General features: G+C 43.4%; 1 protein-coding gene across 1 annotated transcript in view; it reads left to right on the top strand.

Annotated features, from left to right (window-relative positions):
* Positions 1 to 23,625, top strand: part of RPS6KA3 (ribosomal protein S6 kinase A3) — a 102,051-nt gene that overhangs the window by 72,288 nt on the left and 6,138 nt on the right. Inside the window, exons 12-21 of the mRNA XM_075263827.1 lie at positions 188 to 276; positions 3,631 to 3,695; positions 3,828 to 3,930; positions 4,424 to 4,548; positions 7,491 to 7,613; positions 9,051 to 9,140; positions 10,688 to 10,846; positions 19,554 to 19,715; positions 22,064 to 22,140; positions 23,478 to 23,595. Of these exons, the coding sequence (XP_075119928.1) occupies positions 188 to 276; positions 3,631 to 3,695; positions 3,828 to 3,930; positions 4,424 to 4,548; positions 7,491 to 7,613; positions 9,051 to 9,140; positions 10,688 to 10,846; positions 19,554 to 19,715; positions 22,064 to 22,140; positions 23,478 to 23,595 (1,111 nt within the window). The remainder of the gene's footprint in view (positions 1 to 187; positions 277 to 3,630; positions 3,696 to 3,827; positions 3,931 to 4,423; positions 4,549 to 7,490; positions 7,614 to 9,050; positions 9,141 to 10,687; positions 10,847 to 19,553; positions 19,716 to 22,063; positions 22,141 to 23,477; positions 23,596 to 23,625) is intronic.

The following is a 23,625-nucleotide window of genomic DNA, read 5'->3' as shown; positions in this document are numbered from 1 at the left end:
TGGCTGCAGTAGGCATATGTATATACAGCAGATCATTGCATATAAAGACCATGAGGAATAGTAAGGAATGCCTAGTCATTTAGATGTGCATCTAAGGTTTAGTGACTTACAATATAACACATCTGATATTTCAACATTCTTTTGCTGTCACATCATCTTATATCTGTGCTTTGTTTGTCCATTTTAGGGCCAAGCTGGGCATGCCTCAGTTTCTAACTCCAGAAGCTCAGTCTCTCCTCCGTATGCTTTTTAAGAGAAACCCTACCAACAGATTAGGTGAGCTATAAGAAGAAAGATCTCTGGGAATCCTTCTTAGTAATGGTTATTTGTATCAGTACATTTCTTTTAAAGGCCTGTTATGTCCTACCAGTACACTTTTCTATGCATACATGAGTATAGCAGTATATTGCAATGTTCCTTATACAATGGGCTATTTTGAGAGTCGATATAGTATATCGATCTACAGAGTAGTAGTATGGTTCTGTTCACATGACCCAAAATGCAAAAGAGACATTTTTTTACAGCTTGCTTATCTCTGATGGCACCTATCTTCATCTATACCTTATAGACTACAGTCTATTGAGAAATTTGTGAAAATGGGGGAGGGGAGGGGATGGAACATGTCTTATCTTATCTTATGGTAGAGTTGGAAGGGACCTCAAGGGCCATCGGGTCCAACCCCCTGCGAGTGCAGGTTTTCCTAAATCATCCCAGCTATATGTTTATCCAGATTCCGCTTGAAGATTTCCATTGATGGAGCGCCCACCACCTCCCGTGGCAGCCTATTCCACTCTCTCACTACCCTCACTGTCAGAAAGTTTTTCCTAATGTCTAATCTGTATCTCTTTCCCTTTAGTTTCATCCCATTGCTTCTTGTACTTCCTTGTGCTAATGAGAATAGGGTAGATCCCTCTGCACTGTGACTACCTTTCAGATATTTGTAGACTGCTATTAAATCTCCCCTCAGCCTTCTCTTCTGCAAACTAAACAATCCCAGTTCTTTTAGCCGCTCCTCATAGGACATGGTTTGCAGACCTTCCACCATTTTGGTTGCTCTTCTCTGGACTTGCTCCAATATATCGATGTCTTTCTTGAATTGAGGCGCCCAGAACTGTACACAGTATTCCAGGTGTGGTCTGACCAGGGAAGAGTACAGCGGAATAATGACCTCTCCTGATCTAGATTCAATGCTTGTCTTAATACATCCCAGAATTTTATTAGCCTTTTTTGCAGCAGCACCGCACTGTTGGCTCATGTTGAATTTTTGATCTACTATTATGCCCAAGTCCTTTTCCCCTATGCTATCACTTAGTTCTATTCCTCCCATACTATATATGTTTTTTACATTTCTGTTACCCAGATGTAGAACTTTGCATTTGTCCCTGTTAAATACCATTTTGTTCGCCTCCGCCCATTGTTCCAGTGTGTCTAAGTCCTTTTGAATACACTCTCTCTCCTCTCTAGTGTTGGCTATTCCTCCTATCTTCGTATCATCTGCAAATTTTATGAGTTCCCCAATAATTCCATTGTCTAGATCATTTATAAAGATATTAAAAAGTACTGGGCCCAGAACAGAGCCCTGCGGCACCCCGCTTTTGACTTTCTTCCAGTTCGATGTGTAGCCATTTAGTATTACTCGTTGTGCCCGATCATTAAGCCAGTTGTGAATCCACCTAACTGATTTTTTGTCAAAGCCATACTTAATCATTTTTTCAATAAGAAGGTTATGTGATACTTTATCAAATGCCTTACTGAAGTCAAGATATACTATGTCCACGGCATTCCCTTGGTCCAACCATTCAGTGATTTTGTTGTAGAAGGAAATCAGGTTAGTCTGACAAGATTTATTGGTCATAAAGCCGTGCTGGCTCTGGTTAATTAATGCCTTCCCATCCAGGTACCGAAGTAAATGTTCCTTGACAATTTGCTCAAAGATTTTTCCTGCTATCGAGGTCAGACTTACCGGCCTGTAATTTCCTGGATCGTCCCTTTTCCCCTTTTTGTAGATGGGGACAACATTTGCCCTTTTCCAATCTAAAGGGACCACTCCTGTTTCCCATGACTTACCGAAGATTATAGCAAGGGGTTCTGTTATTTCCTCTGCTATCTCTTTCAGGACTCTAGGGTGTAAATCATCTGGTCCTGGGGACTTGGTTTCCTGTAACTTGGCTAAGTGCTCTCTTACCAGACCTTCGCTTATAGTCAGCTTGGAGTCCTCCTTCCCCTCATCTCCATCACCATTAATGTCGATATTTCCATTAGTTTCTTGGGAGAAGACGGATACAAAATATGAATTTAGTAGCTCCACCTGCTGTTCCACCATGTTAACTGTTTCTCCTTTGTCATTCTTCAGGACTCCAATGGTCTCCTTCACTTTTCTTTTGCTTTTAACATATCCCCAAAATCCTTTTACCTTACTCTTTGCCTCTTTTGCAAGCTTCAATTCGTGTTCAGCCTTAGCTCCTTTGATGCTTGTCTTGCAGAGTCTGCAGACTGCTGTGTACTCTTCCTTAGGTATAGTTCCCATCTTCCACTTTTTGTATGTTTCCTTTTTCCTTTTTAGCAGGTTATGTAATTTTTTGGTCATCCATCCTGATATTTTTAGGTGCTTCCCATTTTTCTTCCTTCTAGGTATTGTTAGTTCCTGTGCTTTAATGATTTCCCTACGGAAGATTTCCCACCCTTCATGTGCATTTTTGTGCTTAAGAATTTTGCACCATGGAATTCTGCTAACCCTTGCCTTCAGGCTCTTGAAGTCTGCCCTGCTAAAGTCGAGCATTGAAGTCTGTGTCTTCTCAGGTCGTCTTCTTCTTGCAACCCCAAACTCAAGTATGGCATGATCGCTGAATCCCAGTGTCCCTGCTACCCGTAGTCCCTTAACCATGTGCTCTTTGTTGGTTAGGACTAGGTCCAAAATGGATGTTCCTCTCGTGTTTTCTTCTACTAGCTGGGCAATGAAGTTGTCTGCTAGAGAGGATAAAAATTTGATGGAGCCTTTACTCTTGGCTGTATGGGTTTCCCAATGAATGTCAGGGTAATTGAAGTCTCCCATGATCACTATTTCATGTTTCTTTGAGAGCGTGGTCATTTGCTGTGAAAAAATCTCATCCATGTCTTCTGTCTGTCCTGGTGGTCTGTAATAAACGCCTAGTATGATGTCCTTATCATTGTTTTTCCCTTGAATTACTACCCAAATAATTTCCAGTAGATTATCATTCTGTAAAACTGTAATTTCTGTGGAGATGTGTTCTTTTTTAACATACAATGCAACTCCACCCCCTCTTTTATTAGTTCTATTCTTTTTGAATAAGTTGTATCCTTCCATCTGTATGTTCCAATCATGCATGTCGTTCCACCAGGTTTCTGTAATGCCGATGACGTCATAGTTTTCCTTGTGTATCATCAGCTCTATTTCTCCTTGTTTGTTTCCCATGCTTTGTGCGTTTGTGTAAAAACATTTCAGATTGTGCTCTGCTGCATCCTTTTTCGTAATTTCCTTCTGAGTATCTTGTCTTGGGTCCTGAATTTACTTTATTAAATCTGTGTGATTGCATTTACCATCATTCAGGTGACTAGAGCCTAATACAGTCGTGCTTACAGTACTGTATAATTTCACCATTACTTTTACAGGGGCTGGACCTGACGGTGTTGAAGAAATTAAAAGGCATCCTTTCTTTGCAACTATTGATTGGAATGTAAGTACATGAATATTTTGTGTTGCGGCATTAAACTATCTCCCATAGATGCAGTCAGTCAGGGGCTTAGTATTTTACATGCCTCTTCTAGTGTGCCTGCATATATAAATAGCTTTTCTTTTCTGTTTGCAGAAATTGTACAGAAGAGAAATTCAGCCTCCATTCAAGCCAGCCACAGGTGGTCCCGAAGACACATTTTACTTTGATCCAGAGTTCACTGCAAAAACACCCAAAGGTAAGACTTTTTTTTGTTCGCCTCCATTGTGCGGTGTCTAGCTGCAAAGAGTGTGAATCATTGTCACTGTAGATTTCTATTGAAACATAACTAGTTCAAGGAAGATTTGGATTGATGACGAGACATGGTGTGATATTTACAGTCTATTTTAAGGACCTGTCACTCCTCTTGACTTGTCTGTTTTAGTAAATACTTGTATTCATTAGAACAATTCTAAAACAATTCATCAGTATAACAATTGTGTTGTAAGGTTACTACAAGTTAAGTGTAAGTCTGCCAGACATTTCAGGATACATAAACTGTCTGAGTTGTTTGTGAATGTAATATTCACATCACATGATTTTCATAATTTTCACTTTTTTTTTCTTTCTCTTTAATACAAAAAAAAAAAAAAAAAAAAAATCAAATTATGTCATCTACTTACACAAAACAAAGGTTGACGTAATGTCACTTGTATTCACTACTGGCTCTTACTCTCCGTTTTTGCTTTTAGACTCTCCTGGTATTCCAGCAAGTGCCAATGCACACCAGCTCTTCCGTGGATTTAGCTTTGTGGCTATTTCTTCTGAGGAAGAAAACCAGGCTATACAAACAGTTGGAGTTCATGGCATTGTTCCGGTAAGCATATGCTTTGTAGAGCTTTCTGCCTAGATCGGCTTAACTCCTATCATTGGTTATAGATACACTTCATAAGTATTAAAATTGCGAGAACCTTCTCCACCACGAGACCCCATCACCAGTCCTGTGATTAAATGCTTGTATTCCCCATTAAATGCCAATTTTAGAGCCTCTTTTCTTACAACTCTGTGTTGTGCTATTCATCAGTTATTCCTCCTAGAAACATCTGAACTTATTATAGGGTTTTTCTGGACTAAAAAAAATTGATGGACTATTTAGAGGATAGGCTATGAACAATAGATGGATGGATCATGGCGGAACAGAGTCCCTGAAACTTAGCTCCCGTTGAAGTGAATGCAAGCTGCGTACTGTTCCATTCTCTGTTTCAGCTGTTGAGAACAGCTGATCGGTATGGGTGTTAGGTGCTGTAACCTCACCCATCTGGTAATGACAGCCTATCCTTTAGATAAGTCATGAATATTTTTAGCTCAGAAAACCCCTTTAATAATTGGTTATCTTCAGGGCAGTGGAGCTGGTTGGAATAAACCACCAATTCTGACTCCTATTTTCCCACACTGCTGCTGCTCCGACTCCTTAATCCACCGTCAGAGAGAAGCAGTAAAGTTCCTGTAACTCATTAACAAGACAGTGATTGATCCTTATGAAAGCAAATATGTAACAAATCAGATATCTGATTAATTATCTAATATTGACGTGTATTATAATGAATATTATTTCATTTTGAAGCCACAGTCTGTAAGTTTTTTTCGACACCACCCTAAATTGGCCCTGACTCTACAGACCTGGTTATCATTTCCTTTTGTCCGTACATGGATTGATATTGTCATATGTGATTGGCCAATGTCACACACTGTTATTTCATTGGAGCATTTTTAGTTTTATCAACAGAAGAACTGCACAATGCAAAGGCGGCGTGATCCAGAATTCTTATATTATGGGGAATCCAAGTATTTACTAAAAGGGACACATCATGAGACCTGACAGGCCCTCTTACATTTGCTTTTCTATATCTTTCCCTGGTCTTGTAGTTAAGAAACAAATGTCAACTTTAAGTTGTTAACAACGTCGTGAAAATAGATGTACAAAGATCAAGGACATAAGTCACAGTAGCGTTCATTATATTTCCCTCTGTGGCCTTGTTAAAAGGAGAAAAAAAACATGAACAGTCTGCACCAAGTTCTAGATCAAATTTATAGGATACAGAGATCTGAGACTGAAATAATCTGTAATGGGCAAGTCACAATGAAGCTTCTCAGAAAGTAATAGTGAGACTGCTGGTACATTTCTGCCATCCAACTGAGGGAAATGAAAGATCCCCACTGAACATACATTGGTAACAACATGATGTGTCAATATGAATGATCTCCAGTTCGGCCCAAAAATGTGTTAGATGTGATATACCTGCAGCCAGGAATGTGGGCCCCCACGCCTCACCTCCTGCACACACCCTGTGCTGCACAATAAATGAGCTGCCTACTTAAGGATTTACAATTCAGAACAGGTTATTACTGTTGTGATAGGAAATATACCAAATATTAATGATTCTGCATCTTCACAACTGCCGAAGCAATGTGTTATGTCAGCGAGAAAAATAGCTGCATATGTGTGTGGATGTGAAGCATAAGCAAATGTTCCTAGAGCAAACAGATGTCAGATTTTCTACTGGAAAAAAAATTGGATATTTTATTTCATGCATGACAGGTCTGTAGTTTACCTCTCAGCCGGGAACGACAAATCCCAAAGCTAGATAGCGGCTATAAAAGGGAATAGCCTCATAGATGGATCTATTGAATTAGTGTTGAAATTCTATGTTGGGGCATGTTCACACCCTATTGGTTCTTTTCACAGCTTGACTTAAAAATTCAGTTGTCGAGGGTTGTTGTTTTTTATGTTTTTGATGCAAAGTTTAGTGCAATGCCCAAAAGCTGCTCCATTTCCACTGGTAGTTCTCTTAATACAGCATGCTGTGGATGTAAACACTACATTATGCTTTCAAATATGCAGTTTGGAAAACCTAGTTCATGCTGAGTGGACAACCAAGCATGCAGTATGCAGACAGAATTTGGAGAAGGGGAAAAAAAATAAAAATAAAATATATATATATATATATATATATATATATATATATATAATTTTTGAAAAAACACTAGGCACGTAGGGTGTGTGCTGTATCTACCGGCTGGGAGGGGGAGGGCAGTTATCCTTCTCTCTGTATACTATTCTACAAGTGTACGGTCGGGAAGGCTGAGTTATAACTGTGTTCTAGGAACCATCAGTTCATCAATAGTTAGTGGCAGACGTCTGTCTCCCCCTGTGGAGGGTCTGTGTGGTACAGCCCATCATACAGGATGTTAGCTACCTGTGCATTAAAGGGTTTGTTTCACTGTCTATGCCTGACGTTCCGATTCCCCCAGCCCCACCCACGTGTGGAGCATGAGAGGGGTCCTTCATACTTTACTTTGTGGGCAACCCCTTTAACTCCTATACATTTTATCTTGTCTTTATCAAAGTGATTCTGAAAAGAAGCATTCAGGTAGAAACAACTAAACAAGTTGCTCGACTGAATGATAGGAAATGGTTACATATTGAATTAAATCTAAAACTAGTAGATTGCTTCTTTACCGTCTGTATGGTCTAGGCTTTTGGGATTTGTCCAGCTCTGTCCACTGCTACCTAGATTCCTTTCTATAATAATTGATCCATAGCCTCTGTGAGATATAGGTCTTGTGAGTGTAATACAGTTTAGTCATCTATACAATTTTTAATGTCCATTTCAATTGCCTGAATCAAACTGTAGGGTTTCTATAATGTTGTGTCCTATGCTGTATGACCAGCGGTTATGTTGTCTGTAGAGTGCTCAGGTTACATTGCTGTTGCCAGTGTTTTATGAGGATTATTAATATTGATATTTTATATTTCAGCTTCACAGAAATAGCATCCAGTTTACTGACGGTTATGAGTTGAAGGAAGATATTGGGGTTGGCTCTTACTCCATATGTAAAAGGTGCATTCATAAGGCCACCAATATGGAGTATGCAGTAAAGGTAAGTTACTAATAATACAACGTGGGCATATACCAGCAACATGGTATATGGCTGTAGATTAATTTTTATGTATTTAATGAGCTTGTCCTCTTTAAGCAGTTCCTGTTTCGCAAATAGGCTTAGCTGACACCTCAACACAATAAAGAGCAATAAATCAAAAATCAGCCATGCAAAAAGTGTATTACCACCAAAAACCTATCAGACGGTGCTAGGATGTTATAACAGCATTGCCACCTACCAGTTCCTCGCTGTATGTGACCACTTGTGTTTTTCCTAGCCGTCAACTTTAGCAATAAACTAGTCGTGGCCACTCCTTTCAAGGGACCTCAAGCAGGAACCTGTTGCTTTACCATATGAGATGCAAGAGGGTGTTGCTGGAAGTTCATGTGCCCAAATGCAAAGCCCTATACATATATACCAAACTGGTGACGGCTATCATGGAGTAGAAAGCATGGAAAGACCAACGTCCTCCTCTTTGTCAATGACATTGCATCTTTTGGTCATGCAAAAGACATGATGTCACTGTCTGCAAAGAGAAAGTGGAGTTCTTTCTGGAAAAAGCTGCCATGTTTTTTAATCTTGGATAACCTCTGTAACCTCCCTGCAGTGTGGCAGTTATGTGAATAATGAAGCCATTAGGTTTACATGTCAGGGTGGTGCTGACCTGAAACGAAAAGTTACCATTTGCCTCTTCAGGTTGGATGAGTTTTCATATGGTGAGCGCCATATGATGTGTGATCAGTATCACATATAGTGCTGTTCTCGTCTTATGTGGGTGCCTCAAAACTAAAATATTAAGCCATGATAATATATCCATAGGATGTGTTGTTACATTATGTTCTCTTGTGGTTTGAGTTCTGGGATCCCTGACAATTCTAAGCATGAAGTGGTTCACAGGGCTTGTGTGTGGCTCTGAAATCCTCTCACACAGCAGAATCTGGCGCTGATTTTGAGGTGGATTAGGTGATTTTGAGAAGTTAGCAGCAGATTCTAGCCCTCATTGTTTTTGATAGGAATGCTGGAGGTGAGCAAATGAAGAGGAGTCTGAAGTATATGTCCTTTTAATTTTCCACCACGTGAATTGGCCCCTCAGGTTTGCTGCACATTGGTGCCCTGACTACCTGACTGTTCATAGACTATTTGAATGAGGTTGTTGTGTGGGTACAAACCGCACCCACACAACAGCCTCGGGGACACAGTGCTACATTAGTACTTCATTCTCATGATCGTGGAGTACCAGAAATTGGCTCTCCACAGATCCTGACAGTGTGCCATACCAGAGCAATGTGCCATCACTTTAACAAAATGGCAATACTCCCTTTATTGTCACATTACTTGGGAACAAGCATTATTAGATACTAGAAACAAAAGTTGGGGATTTTTGTTTTTTGAGGGTTTTTTTTTTTTATTTAAGTTTTTTTTCTATTTATCTCAAAGATTATCGATAAGAGCAAGCGAGATCCAACAGAAGAAATTGAGATTTTGCTACGTTATGGACAGCATCCGAACATTATCACATTGAAAGATGTAAGTGAATCTCTGTAGGATTTCGTTATACAATGGTGCGCTCTTTTTCATTGTATATTTATTTCTGTAGCACAGAATTTACTAGTAGGTGGCTTTTATTATTTATGCCCACACAAAACAAATAGGTTTACATAACCAAAGATTATTTTCTATTGTAACGTTATGGTTCAGGAGAGAAATATTTGACGCTATTTTAACCCCTGTCAGCCTCAGATTTGTATAATTTCAGTGTACATTGAATTATATAAGACCAGATTTGGTAGTAGCATTGTCATTGTTCTTCACCCTAACAACGTGTAAACTATTTGTGAAGCCTGTCACACCACTCTTAGTTTTTGTATCCAAACATGGGGGTTTGTGTATATTATTCTGCCCCACAATAAGAAAGTAGGGTAATGGGTGAGATTAATTATTATTATTATTATTATTATTTATTTATATAGCACCATTAATTCCATGGTGCTTTACATTTGGGGGTTACATACAATACACAGAATATACAGGTAGATATAATACTAACAATGACTGACTGGCACAGTGGGGTAGAGGGCCCTGCCCGCGAGGGCTTACAATCTATGAGGGAAGGGGGTAGAGACAGAAGGAGAGGGGGAGACTGTACAGATGGCAGTGCGGTGATAGTGTTATTGGAGGTTGTAGGCCTTCCTGAATAGATGAGTCTTCAGCGCCTTCTTGAATCCTGTGATTGTGGGGGTCAGTCTTATGTGTCGTGGTAAGGAGTTCCAGAGTATGGGGGATGCACGGGAGAAATCTTGGAGACGGTTGTGTGAGGAGTGGATGAGAGCAGAGCAGAGTAGGAGGTCATTGGAGGATCTGAGGTTACGTGTGGGCAGGTAGCGGGAGATGAGGTCAGAGATATATGGAGGGGACAGGGTGTGGATGGCTTTGTATGTTAGTGTTAGTAGCTTGAACTCAATTCGCTGGGCTATGGGTAACCAGTGGAGGGACTGGCAGAGGGGAGCAGCTGATGAAGATCGGGGGGTGATGTGGATTAAGCGAGCAGCGCAGTTTAGGGTGGACTGGAGGGGGGCGAGGGTGTTGGCTGGGAGTCCATGGAGAAGGGTGTTGCAGTAGTCTAAGCGGGAGATTATGAGGGCCTGGATGAGCATCTTGGTAGTTTCCTGGGTGAGGAAGGGGCGAATTCAGTGGATGTTCTTGAGTTGGAGGCGGCAGGAGGTGTTGAGGGTTTGAATATGTGGCTTGAAGGATAGTTCAGAGTCCAGGGTTACCCCAAGGCATCGGGCCTGTGGGACAGGGGTTATTGTGGTTCCATTAACTTTGATAGATGGGTCAGGTGGTGGGGCCATACAGGGTGGGCTGAAGATGATAAACTCTGTTTTCTCCATGTTGAGTTTGAGAAAGTATCCTCTGTCTACATATCTGTTTAATAAAGGAGAAATAGACTAGCTGCTGTCAGACTATATGGAAAGTCTGATAGATTGCACCTACCCCACTATGCTACTTTTGCAGCACATGTTTTTATGAATGGTAGTGTGAACAATAATGTATTATTGTCTTATGTGTTTCAGGTGTATGATGATGGGAAGTATGTATATTTAGTAACTGAACTAATGAAAGGAGGGGAACTTTTAGACAAAATCCTACGACAGAAGTTCTTCTCAGAAAGGGAAGCAAGTGCCGTGCTGCACACTATAACCAAAACCGTTGAATACCTCCATTCACAATGGGTAAGGAATAGAAATCTAATTGTAGTGATTCTTCGGAGACTGTAATGATTGCTTTGATAGGGAGTTTATCACCTCCGCCAAACATGTTCATTGGTCACCGTGTTACGGAGCACATTATAGTGATAAATACTATACCTCTGTTATGTTTTGTTTGTAGATTTGGAAAATAAAACAATTTTGATTTATTATGCAAAGGAGGCTGTTTTGGGGTAGGCCTTCGGCCCTGACACTGCAGCCCTTGTTACTCAGACACCTGCCATTTTCTGTCTGCACCACTCCATGCAGTAAGAGTTGATTCTCTCTCCTCTCTCCCTCCCCATTTGCTGTGGCATCTCTCATCCCACTTGACCAGCAAGGACACTGCTCCCAGGGCTGTAGGTCCACCCCCAGTGCACCAACTGCCTCATTAGCATAAGACTTCAATGTTAAGGTTTAGACTGGAGTGATACAATTCCCTGCTTGCACTGTTACAGAGCGTTCAAACTACCGTCGGTGTCCGACAGCTAGTGTCCGCGAAAAATCTTGCGCGGACATTAGCGTCGGACACTAGCTGTGTCCGTGACATTTTGCATTCATTTAAACGGACATCGGGTGCATTGTTTTACAGTTCGTGTCTGTCCTTAACTGTCCGTTCCCAAAGATGTCCGTCTTTTCAAGCGGACAGCAAAACCCGACATGTAGGTTTTTGCTGTCCACTTGAAAAGTCGGACATCTTTGGGAACGGACAGTTAAGGACAGACACGGAATGTAAAAGGACGCACCCGATGTCCGTTTAAATGAATGCAAAATGTCACGGACACAGCTAGTGTCCGATGCTAATGTCCGCGCAAGATTTTTTACGGACATTAGCAGCAGACACTAGCTGTCGGACACCGACGGTAGTGTGAACGCCCCCTTACTTTTTCATTACTCTAGAGCTCATTTATCAAAAGGTCTGCAGGCATAGCACTCATATGTAGGAAAAATGCCACTAAAAAATTATTTATCAGTAAACATTAACTTTTAAAGAAGTCCCCACTCCTGAGAGGGCGGTTTTAATTTATACTTTTTGTATGGGGAGATTTAATATAAAGACTTGTGGGTGGTTTAGTGTCCAAAATTTATTTTACAGCTTCCCTTTGAAGCATCATGGGTAAACATGATGCTCTAAGTTATTAGATAGTAGACTTGCTGTCTGGCCAGGTTGCAGAGCTATCATACGGACTCCCAAATACAAAGACAATACGTTTGCCCAAAGGTTTTTCGTTTTCGACCAGAAGGTGTAGACAATGGATAGAAGATTACATCACTGACATTATTTTCTCATCTGCACTTTGATCTCCATTCTTCTGGTCTGAATGAGGACAAACTAACAACAACGGTTCCCAAAAATGAACAGAGATCAAGGAATCCCACTGACTATAATGGAAGATTATTTAGATAATCTGTTTTCCCTTAGCCCAAACTGCAGCACAAGATGGGGTATTCCTGCCCCTGTGTACTGTTAGGACAGGTGGAACTTTTAATAAACTAACAAGTTGCCCTCCCATAAAAGGCCCAGGAGACCTCCCCCTCCCTGTGTTAGTCTCCAAGCATCATACAGAATATAACCGTGTATAATCAACATAAGTCAGAAGGGAGGGAGCTTTGTACTGCTGTTTGGGCTAAGGGAAAACAGATTATCTACATAATCTTCCATTCCCCCTACGCCCAAACAGCAGCACAAGATGGGGATTTAACGAGTAATACCCCTTCTAGGGAGGGCGATCCTGGCAAGCAGAGGACAGGATCGAGTAACCAAAGGATTTTGCTTTAGTGGTGTGCAAGTCCAGTCTGTAGTGCCTTGCAAAAGTTAAGTGTGAAGACCAAGATGCAGCCTCACAGATTTGGTCCACCGAGAGGGATTGTCTCTCTGCCCAAGACGCGGCTACTGCCCTAGTAGCATGGGCACGCAAAAACTCCGGGACCGGCAGACCCTGGGCTTCTTTAATCCACCTCGATAGTGTGGTTTTAGATGCTTTCCTTCCCCTGTTGTGACCAAAGAAATTAATGAGCAAATTATCTGCTCTGCGGAATGGGCTCGTCTGATCTAAGTATATCCGCAGTGTTCGCACAAGATCCAGGCTGTGCATTCTCTCCTCCCACTCGGAGGAGGGAGAGGGGAAGAACGCTGGTAAGGTTATTGTTTGGTTAATATTTTCCATCGTGGGAACCTTCGGCAGAAATCCTTGGATAAATCTGAGCTGGACTCTGTCCGGGAAAAAGGTTTTATATGGTTCTGAGGCCGCCAGGGCCTGAAGCTCCCCTACTCGCTTGGCCGATGTGATTGCCAGCAAAAAGGTTACCTTACAAGAGAGGTATTTGAACTCTACCTCTGTCAAGGGCTCAAATGGCGGGGCACATAGCCCTTGTAGGACCGCAGCTAGGTCCCATTGGGGAGCCGGGGGCCGTACCGGGAATCGGAGCCTAGAGGCCCCTTTCTGGAATTGCCTTATGAGAGGATTCTGAGATAATCTGGTCCCTAATAGAGCGGATAGTGCCCCCTTGCACCCTTAAGGTGGCTGGGGACAATCCCTTGTCCAATCCTTCCTGTAAGAACTCCAGGACTGCCTCAATGGATGATGTGTCACACTGTCTCCTGGCCCCCCAGTCCTTAAATACCTGAGCAATCCTCTGGTAACTGCGATTGGTTGAATCCGCTCTAGAGTGGGCCAACGTCCTTAAGACGGCCTGGGACAATCCTCTGTCTCCACGTATGGTGCGGTCAACCTCCAGGCAGTGAGGTTGAACCTGTCCAGATCCTGGCAGAGCTGACTGTTTAGAGTTACCAGGTTTTGGACACGCGGAAGCCTCCAGTAGGTCCCTCGACTCATTAACATGAGGTGGGTAAACCATGCCCTTTTTGGCCAGAACGGCATGATGACAATGGCCGACGTCTGTTCCTGCCTGAGTTTTGCCAATACCCTGGGAATCATCGGAATCGGAGGGAAAACGTATTCTAGTTTGAAGCTCCAGGGTATTGACAGGGCATCGATCGCCAAGGGATTGCCGTCCCGATATAGGGAGCAAAAGACTCCCACCTTGGCGTTGTGTTGGGTGGCCATCAGATCCACCTCGGGTAGACCCCACATCTTGGTGAGTTGTTGGAAGATCTTTTGGCTCAGGGACCACTCAGCTGTTGTTACTAGGCCCCTGCTTAGCTGATCCGCCAGGACATTGAGGTGGCCCTTGATATGCACCGCTGACAACCGGGATAAGTTCCTTTCTGCTCAGGAAAAAAATTTGGTTGGTCACCCGCATCAGGGAGGGAGACCTGGTGCCTCCCTGTTTATTGACATACTGCACGGCCGTTATGTTGTCTGTTCTCACTCTGACCGCCTTCCCCTGCACATGGGGAGTCAGATTCTGAAGTGCCAGATATATTGCGGTAAGCTCTCGCCAGTTGGTGGAGCGAGTTCTCTCCTCTTGGCTCCAGGTTCCTCGTATCAGGGTCTCCCCCAGATGTGCTCCCCAACCTGTGAGGGAGGCATCTGTGGTCAACAGGGTCCAGGAAGTCTGGACCGTGGACCTCCCGTCCTTGAGTTGGGACCACCATTCCAGTGATCGACGGGTACTGATGGATAACTGGATAGGCTTCTGAAGTCCAGAAGGACTGTGGTTCCATTCTCTCAGGATCTCGAGCTGTAAAGGGCGCATATGCCATAGTGCCCAGGGAACTGCCTCGATGGCCGCGGACATAAGTCCTAGGACCTTCATAGCTGTCCTGATTGTAACCTTCCTGGTTCGGGATAGGTGGTGGACCGCTTGACCAATCTTCTCCTTTCGAGGAGAGGGCAGGGAGATCATCATACTGAGAGAATCCAAATTGAAGCCCAGGAACTGAATCCGGGTTGATGGAACCACTACTGACTTCTGCCAGTTTACCAGCCAGCCCAGCTCGCTTATGAATGCCACTGTGGTACCCAACTGTGTGGCAAGAGCCTCTCTTGACTGGGCCTTTAATAGCCAGTCTTCTAGATACGGGACAATAAATATCCCCTGGAGGCGCAGGGCGGCTACGACCGGAGCCACTACATTTGTAAAGGTGTGGGGGGCCGAAGATATACCGAACGGGAGAGCCGTAAACTGAAAGTGATGTAATCTTCCGTTTAGATGTATGGCAATTCTTAGATACTTCCTGTGCGGAGCATAAATGGGAATGTGGAGGTATGCGTCCCTCAGATCCAAGGTGACGAATAGATCTCCTGGCTGCAAAAAAGGGAGAACCGACCTTATGGTCTCTATCCGGAACCGGACCTTGCAGATGAATTGATTTACATACCTTAGGTCGATAATCATGCGCCACCCTCCGGTCGACTTTGGCACCAGAAATACGGGCAAATAGACGCCTTGACCCTGCTCGTCTAGAGGGACTGGTTCCAATGCAGCCTTGTCCACATACTCTTGCACGGATCTTTGAAGATGAAGCTGCTTGGTGCCCTGAAGAGGGCGGGTCCTCTGTATCTGTCTGGAGGGGGGGAAAAAAAGCTTATTTTGTAGCCATCCTGTATAAGTTGGAGAACCCATGGATCTTGGATATATTGATGCCAAGCGGCTAGATGTAAAGAAAGGCGACCCCCCACCACGGCCCTGCAGGCGAGGGGATCGTAATAGTCAGAAGGTGGATCTTTTTTCACCTCCACGGGAGGAACCTCGACTGCCTCTTGGTTGGCCACCAGGGCGCCTCCGAAATTGGCCTCTTGAAATGCTTCTGGAGGCCGCATAGCCCCGAAAGGACCGTTGCCTGGACCCTGCAGACTGGGGGAGGCTCTTGCCCTTCGAGTCGGCCAGCCCCTCCATTATGCAGTCGAGTTCACTTCCGAATAATCTGCCCGGCTCAAATGGTAAGGCGCACAAATTAAACTTTGAGGCATTGTCTGCCCTCCAGGGCTTGAGCCAGAGGGGACGCCTCGCGGCAGTAGACAAAGCCATAGCCCTTGCTGCCAGCTTGACCTGGTAGAAAGCCGCCTCAGAGAGGTAGTCGGACATTAGACTGATGCTCGTCATGGCTGTCAGCAGATCGTCTCTGTGGACACCTGAGTCGATGTCTCTTTCAAGATTCGAGACCTCCGCCCGCAGCCTGGTGACTACCTCACTAGCCGCAATGCCCACCGAGGCCTGCGCTGCAGAGGAGGCATAGATGCGCCTAAGGGACCCCTCCGCCCTGCGGTCCATCACATCCTGGAGGTTCGAACCATCCTCCGCTGGTACCACGGTGCGCTTAGATAGCTTAGAGACCGCTATATCAACTTTAGGCGGAGGGCCCCATGAGCTGGACTGGGCTTCAGCTAAGGGAAACAGCGCCCTGAAACGCCTGGAAGCGTTGAATGGACGTTCCGGAAACCTCCATTCAGCTTCCATCCTCTTAACCATCTCAGCATTGGCCTTAAAAGACTTAAGGGAGGTAGATGGAGCCTCCTCAGTAGCTTCTCCCACTTCTTTGGCCCGTACAACTTTTAGTAGTTTGGGCATTCTGTCTACTGAAAAGACAGGTTTAACGGGTTCCAAGATGTCCTCTTCAGAGGAAACCTCATCTAGGATCTGTAGAGCCTCCATAGGGGGGAGAGAAGTAGGGGATGACTCCAAGCGAGGCTTTTTAGATAGTTGGGAGATTGAAACTTTCATCTCCCTCATTGACTCCTCCACAAACTCTCTCACCCAGCCAACTACATCTCGGACGGACGTGTCCTCTGACGGGGGGCCACGGCACCCACGGCAGCACTGATATGCATAGCCGTCCGGAAGAGGCACCTCGCACTTGATGCAGGCTAGGTGGCGGCGTTTGGCAGGAGCTTTCCTCCTAGGATTTTCTGGTACAGAGGAGGAAGACGACATCTAAGGAGAGATATACCATCAATTAATCTCTTACCTTCTGCTTTACCCTGAGGCCCCACTAGGGGGAATACATCACCTTATTCCTTCAGGAATCTCTTGACAAGGGTTCTGACTAACTGCTTTTCTGGTTGCCCAAGAGCAGTAGCAACCTGTAAGCACGAGCTGACAGGCAAACTACAATGGGCAAGCCAGCTCTAAATAGGGCGGAGGGGGGGGGGGGCTAGTCTTAACCACGTCCCCTGCCACTTCCGCCTAAGCCATACAAAAAAAGGGGGCACTCTGGGCTTCCCTACCTAATAAAGAGAGCCTTCCTGGCCTCTTTAGCTGGGGAAAACATCCCCCTAACGAGCCCATCTCCATGGGCTTTTAAAATCCCCGTCCGGCGCGCTGAAACTCTGGTGCGCATGCGCCGGACGGAAAGCTGCGCATGCGCGATTCGGGCCCCCGCGCATGCGCGGTAGGTGCCGGAAGGCCGCGGCGCACACACAGTGTCCGCGCCCGGCAAGACAGAGGCGCAAGGTTCCCCACTCCGCCAGAAGGAAGATATGTTCCTAGGCGGCTGGGAGCGGCGCCGGAGAGCACAGGATGGAGCCGACAGCGCGGGACCGACCCTGCACTCCCCCAGAAGGCGACCTCCACTACCCCAGGTAAGTCCAAAAGGGGAGCGGAGGCCAACCTAATTCAGATGGGAGAGGAGACCTCTCCCTCCACCTGTCCTGGTAACAGGACAGAAAAAAACACAGGGAGGGGGAGGTCTCCTGGGCCTTTTATGGGAGGGCAACTTGTTAGTTTATTAAAAGTTCCACCTGTCCTAACAGTACACAGGGGCAGGAATACCCCATCTTGTGCTGCTGTTTGGGCGTAGGGGGAATGGAATATGTTGAGTAGTGTTGTTATGTGTTTTTTTTTTTTGTTTTGTTTTGTTTTTTTTTGGGGGGGGGGGGGGTGTTAAATTGAAATCGTAAACGAAAAAGTCGGGTTCACAGCACTTTTTCATCCAGCAATTTGACGGTTCAGGACAGATGTGAACATACAGTGCCTACAAGTAGTATTCAACCCCCTGCCGATTTAGCAGGTTTGATAAGATGCAAATAAGTTAGAGCCTTCAAACTTCAAACAAGAGCAGGATTTATTAACAGATGCATAAATCTTACAAACCAAAAAGTTATGTTGCTCTGTTAAATTTTAATAAATTTTAAACATAAAAGTGTGGGTCAATTATTATTCAACCCCTAGGTTTAATATTTTGTGGAATAACCCTTGTTTGCAATTACAGCTAATAATCGTCTTTTATAAGACCTGATCAGGCCGGCACAGGTCTCTGGAGTTATCTTGGCCCACTCCTCCATGCAGATCTTCTTCAAGTTATCTAGGTTCTTTGGGTGTCTCATGTGGACTTTAATCTTGAGCTCCTTCCACAAGTTTTCAATTGGGTTAAGGTCAGTAGACTGACTAGGTCACTGCAACACCTTGATTTTTTCCCTCTTGAACCAGGCCTTGGTTTTCTTGGCTGTGTGCTTTGGGTCGTTGTCTTGTTGGAACATGAAATGACGACCCATCTTAAGATCCTTGATGGAGGAGTGGAGGTTCTTGGCCAAAATCTCCAGGTAGGCCGTGCTATCCATCTTCCCATGGATACGGACCAGATGGCCAGGCCCCTTGGCTGAGAAGCAGTCCCACAGCATGATGAAGCCACCACCATGCTTGACTGTAGGGATAGTATTCTTGGGGTCGTATGCAGTGCCATCCAGTCTCCAAACGTCACGTGTGTGGTTGGCACCAAAGATCTCGATCTTGGTCTCATCAGACCAGAGAACCTTGAACCAGTCTGTCTCAGAGTCCTCCAAGTGATCATGAGCAAACTGTAGACGAGCCTTGACATGACGCTTTGAAAGTAAAGGTACCTTACTGGCTCGTCTGGAACGGAGACCATTGCGGTGGAGTACGTTACTTATGTTATTGACTGAAACCAATGTCCCCACTGCCATGAGATCTTCCCAGAGCTCCTTCCTTGTTGTCCTTGGGTTAGCCTTGACTCTTCGGACAAGCCTGGCCTCGGCACGGGAGGAAACTTTGAAAGGCTGTCCAGGCCGTGGAAGGCTAACCGTAGTTCCATAAGCTTTCCACTTCCGAATGATGCTCCCAACAGTGGAGACAGGTAGGCCCAACTCCTTTGAAAGGGTTTTGTACCCCTTGCCAGCCTTGTGACCCTCCACGATCTTGTCTCTGATGGCCTTGGAATGCTCCTTTGTCTTTCCCATGTTAACCATGTATGAGTGCTGTTCACAAGTTTGGGGAGGGTCTTAAATAGTCAGAAAAGGCTGGAAAAAGAGATAATTAATCCAAACATGTGAAGCTCATTGTTCTTTGTGCCTGAACTACTTCTTAATACTTTAGGGGAACCAAACAGAATTCTGGTGGTTTGAGGGGTTGAATAATAAATGACCCTCTGAATAAACTTTTCACAATTTAAAAAAAAAAATTAACAAAGAAATAACATTCTTTTTTCTGCAGTGCATTTCACACTTCCAGGCTGATCTACAGTCCAAATGTCACAATGCCAAGTTACTTCAGAATGTGTAAACCTGTTAAATCTGCAGGGGGGTGAATACTACTTGTAGGCACTGTAGCTTTAGTGAATGACTTAGTCATGTTATGCAGTTCTACAAACGTGTATCTGTAATACAATGTAAATGTCCTCCATATTAGCCTATTTGTGTAGCTGTACATTATTTCATTCATCCTTATACCACAGTCTCTTATGTTCTAGACTTGGTGAGTGTTTTTATAGTTTAAGGTAATATATCTTATAAGGTACGGTAAGTTCTTACAGTGCACACTTTGTGTTTTGCAGGTGGTCCATAGAGATTTAAAACCCAGCAATATTCTTTATGTGGATGAGTCTGGAAATCCGGAGTCTATTAGAATCTGTGACTTTGGGTTTGCAAAGCAACTCAGGGCAGAAAATGGCTTGCTGATGACTCCTTGTTACACGGCTAACTTTGTTGCTCCTGAGGTAAAAGTCTAGGTGTTATCTTTTTTTTCAAGAAATCTCTATTCTTGTCTCTATATGATCAGTATATCATATACAGTCCTGTGGCTTTGTATTATAGGTTTTACTTTCTTAGCTACAAAGTTATCTTGAGTCATATTCTTGGAATGTACAGTAACTCTGCAACCCACCCAAGGAGTGATCCATTATGTATAAGAGACATGCAGATAAACTGGTTTTTGCACTCCTAATGCAGGAACACATGGGGTCATACTGTAATGGGTCTTCCTTAAGACTGCAACTTCAACAATTTTAGTGATATGTGTCTTTAAATCACCTCCACGACAAATACACATAAGAAATTACTTGTAGCTGAAGCGGTTCTTTCTGTTAGTGTTGGCTCTGTATTTGCTGACCTTCTAAATTACATGCTGCACGTCAGTCCTCTAAGAAACACCTCAGGGACCTTGCCATGTGTTGACTCCACAGTTCAGCGTACACAGCTGGTTAACAGATTCTCAGCTTGAAGTGTCGGGAGCGCAGTGTTCTCCATTTACTGTTTTACAGACTTTGTTGTGTGTTAAAGTAACATACTGCCATTCAGTTTAACCAAACTGCAACAGTGTGAAAGCTTGACATTTTCAAAGCAAACCTTGCCCTAGAGATTTTATGCTGATTGGGGCGAAAAGCTACTTTTTTTTTCCCTTTTTTCCAAAGGGAGTCCATCACGAGAACACCTGAATCAAACTGGGTTTTCCTCTTGAAATTTGAATCTCTTTAGATATCGCTGTCTTGGTGCAAACTTTGAACGGCACACACCACTCCCTCCCTACAGCGTATTCTTGATAGTAACAGTTATTGGTTCTTCAGAGGTATTTCAGATACTTGAAGGGGATACAACTATAGCACCCAAAACTGCAGTTATCAAGAATATGCTGAGTGATCAGCGCCTGACATGTAAACAATACTGGAAACTGCGTGTTCTGGGAAACATCTGATCTGTGGGGTCCAAACAGTCTATGAGATCAATAGGAGTCCAACACCCAGGAATCCCTGCTGATCAGCTGTTTGAATGTTCTGTGGTACTTGAGCCATGACCCCTTCACTGTTTACATTGCACAGTATCTGTTTCATAATGATCGTGCAATTTAATTACAGTCTGTATTAATGGTGCACAGCTGCTATAAAACAGATGATATGAATAGTGACTGGGCCCCACACAGCATAATATGCTCCACAGTGGCAGTGGCCCCACACACGGTATAATATACTCCACATTGGCCCACACACAGTATTAAATTGTCCATAGTGGCCCCGCACAGTATAAATTTTTCCCAAGAGGACCTCTAGAGCCGTAGCTTAAAAGACTACATGAAAGCTGCAGTGGTGTTTTATGAAAACTTCTGTGTTAAACCCATCCTCACATCAGTCATAAGGTGTACAAGTTGACCTTTTTTGGGAAGTTTCCACCCAATCACTGAGCAGATCGTTGGTCTTCTACGAAACATAACAGCTCACAACCAGCATGTCATAGGATGAGATCTACAGTAGCTCACAGCACAGTATAGAGGGATGGTGATCTACAGCAACTCTCAGCATTGCAGTAGAGTATTAGAAGGTTGTCTAGTTTATTGTAGCACACAGCCATCTACTATTACAATGTGCAACTCACAGCCAGCACCTTATAGAGGGAAGATCATCTACAGCAGCTCACAACACAGTGGGCAAGATCAGCAATAGCAGCTCACAAGATAGATACAAATCTTATAGCGGAGTAGCAGTGTGTACATATTCATGCAAAACTATATATACTGTATAAATATATAAATATATATATATATATATATATATATATATATATATATATATATAATTTTTTTTTTTTTTTTTTTTTTTGGGGGGGGGGGGTTGTAAAATTATTATTTTTTTTTTATACATGTGCTCATAGCGATTAATGCTTGATCACCATGTAGTGCATCTGTAGTGAGATGAAAAGCAAGGAAATACATACTGATCCATATTATTATTCATCTCTATTTATGATCAGCTTCCAGCAGTCTGTTGTAAAGCAGAAGTCACTAGAGGAGCAGCTGGTCAAAAGTGCCCAAAAGGGCCATTTAGAAGGTGATGTCACAAAGCAGTTACCATACAGAAATGCACTAATCTGTTAACATTACATTTCTCATTTTAAGAGCCTTCAGCAAGGGAGGAATTGAATTGCTTTATTTTGTGCTTCTTGCTTTCTTCCTATGTGATGATGTTATTATACTTGCACAATATGCACAGTAGATGAAATACTTACAGTAAATCATTGTTTAATGTATTTGTTCATACACAATTGTACTTTTTTTTTTTTTTTTTTTTTTTTTCAGGTTTTAAAGCGTCAGGGTTATGATGCTGCATGTGATATTTGGAGCCTGGGAGTTCTCCTCTATACTATGCTTACTGGGTAAGTGAGTGTATTTATGTGTATGTGTATATGTATGTATGTGTGTGTGTGTATGTTTGCGTGTATGTGTGTGTATATTTTATTCAGTTAGCAGTGGTTTACTTAGCAATGTTATTTTCATACACAGATAGTTAAAGTTTTGAGCCCATTTTAACCATGAAGCGGTACCTTAAAATAAATCATCAGTATCAGATTAGTAGGTATCTGGCACCCAAGACCCTTGCCTATAAGCTATCAACAGATACTATATGGAGAACAGAGACACTGTTCTTTGTGTAATGGTTGTGCTGAGTTACTGAGTTACTACAGCTCACCTCCTACACAGGTGAGCAAAAACTGAGCTGCCATAGCAAAGAAAAGAAAAAAAGCCATCGACTTTCATCTTTGTAATGTGGCTGGTGAGAGCAACTAATCCATGGGCTAAGGGGGGTTCCACGTGTTAGACACCCTCAAACACCCACTGATGTGATATTGATGACCTATACTAAGGATAGGTTATCAGTATAATTTACATTCCCTTTACAAAGGGTCCATAAATGATAAGAGTAATCAGTAAATAATCTTACCCTCATCAGTTGTCAGTCTCCTGAATTTTCATTTTATTACTGAAACAGTCCAGTAGAAAACTAAGGGCTAGTTCACACAGAGTTTTTTTGCAGGTGGATTTTGACGCGAAATCTGCCTCAAAGTCCACCTGTAAAAAACGGCTCCCATTGACTTCAATGGAAACCGCTCGCACTTTTTTTTCTGCTAGCTAGTAGTGGAAAAAAGAAGCAAGATGCCCTATCTTGCCACAGATTCTGCAGCTGATTCAGCTGCGGCGTCCGCGGCTCGAGACACGCTCCTGATTAGGTCCATTCATTCGGGCTTAATCGGGAGCGGGATGCCGCGACGAAATGCCGATGCTGCGCAGAATTTTCACAAAGCAGAAAAAGTTTCCGCGACCTTTTCCTCCTTACAGAGATCACAGGGGTTAATCTATTGCTTATCTGTTGTATGATGAGTTGAGTGAGTGGGTCTTACCCAATATGCTGGAGCTCAATGAGCCTTATGTCCCACTGCAAACTCTGTAGAGGAAGGAAGTTTCAGCTGCAGCCAGACACAGTACAGTGTGAAGTGGAGCCATGACTGAGCTCCAGGGACACACAGTAGATTTCTGTATTATAATTCTCATTCTTAATTGCAATGTGACACAAAATGAAACCAAGAGAAAGGAGGAGATGAAGTGCTAAGTTTTTCTACAGTTTCTACAGTTTTTGTGTTTAGTGCTCCTTTAATATAAGATAAGATAATCCTTTAACAATATACTTTAATATACTCTGTGTATTAATTTTCAGATACACGCCATTCGCAAATGGACCTGACGATACTCCTGAAGAAATATTAGCAAGAATAGGTAGTGGAAAGTTCTCTCTAAGTGGTGGTTACTGGAATTCCGTTTCTGATATAGCTAAGGTCTGTTGACTGTTCCTCCCTTATTGTAAA

The sequence above is a fragment of the Leptodactylus fuscus genome, chromosome 2, assembly GCF_031893055.1.
Source record: "Leptodactylus fuscus isolate aLepFus1 chromosome 2, aLepFus1.hap2, whole genome shotgun sequence".
Lineage (NCBI taxonomy): Eukaryota > Metazoa > Chordata > Amphibia > Anura > Leptodactylidae > Leptodactylus > Leptodactylus fuscus.
Note: the sequence above shows the minus strand (reverse complement) of the source record. Positions and strands in the feature narration are given on the sequence as shown.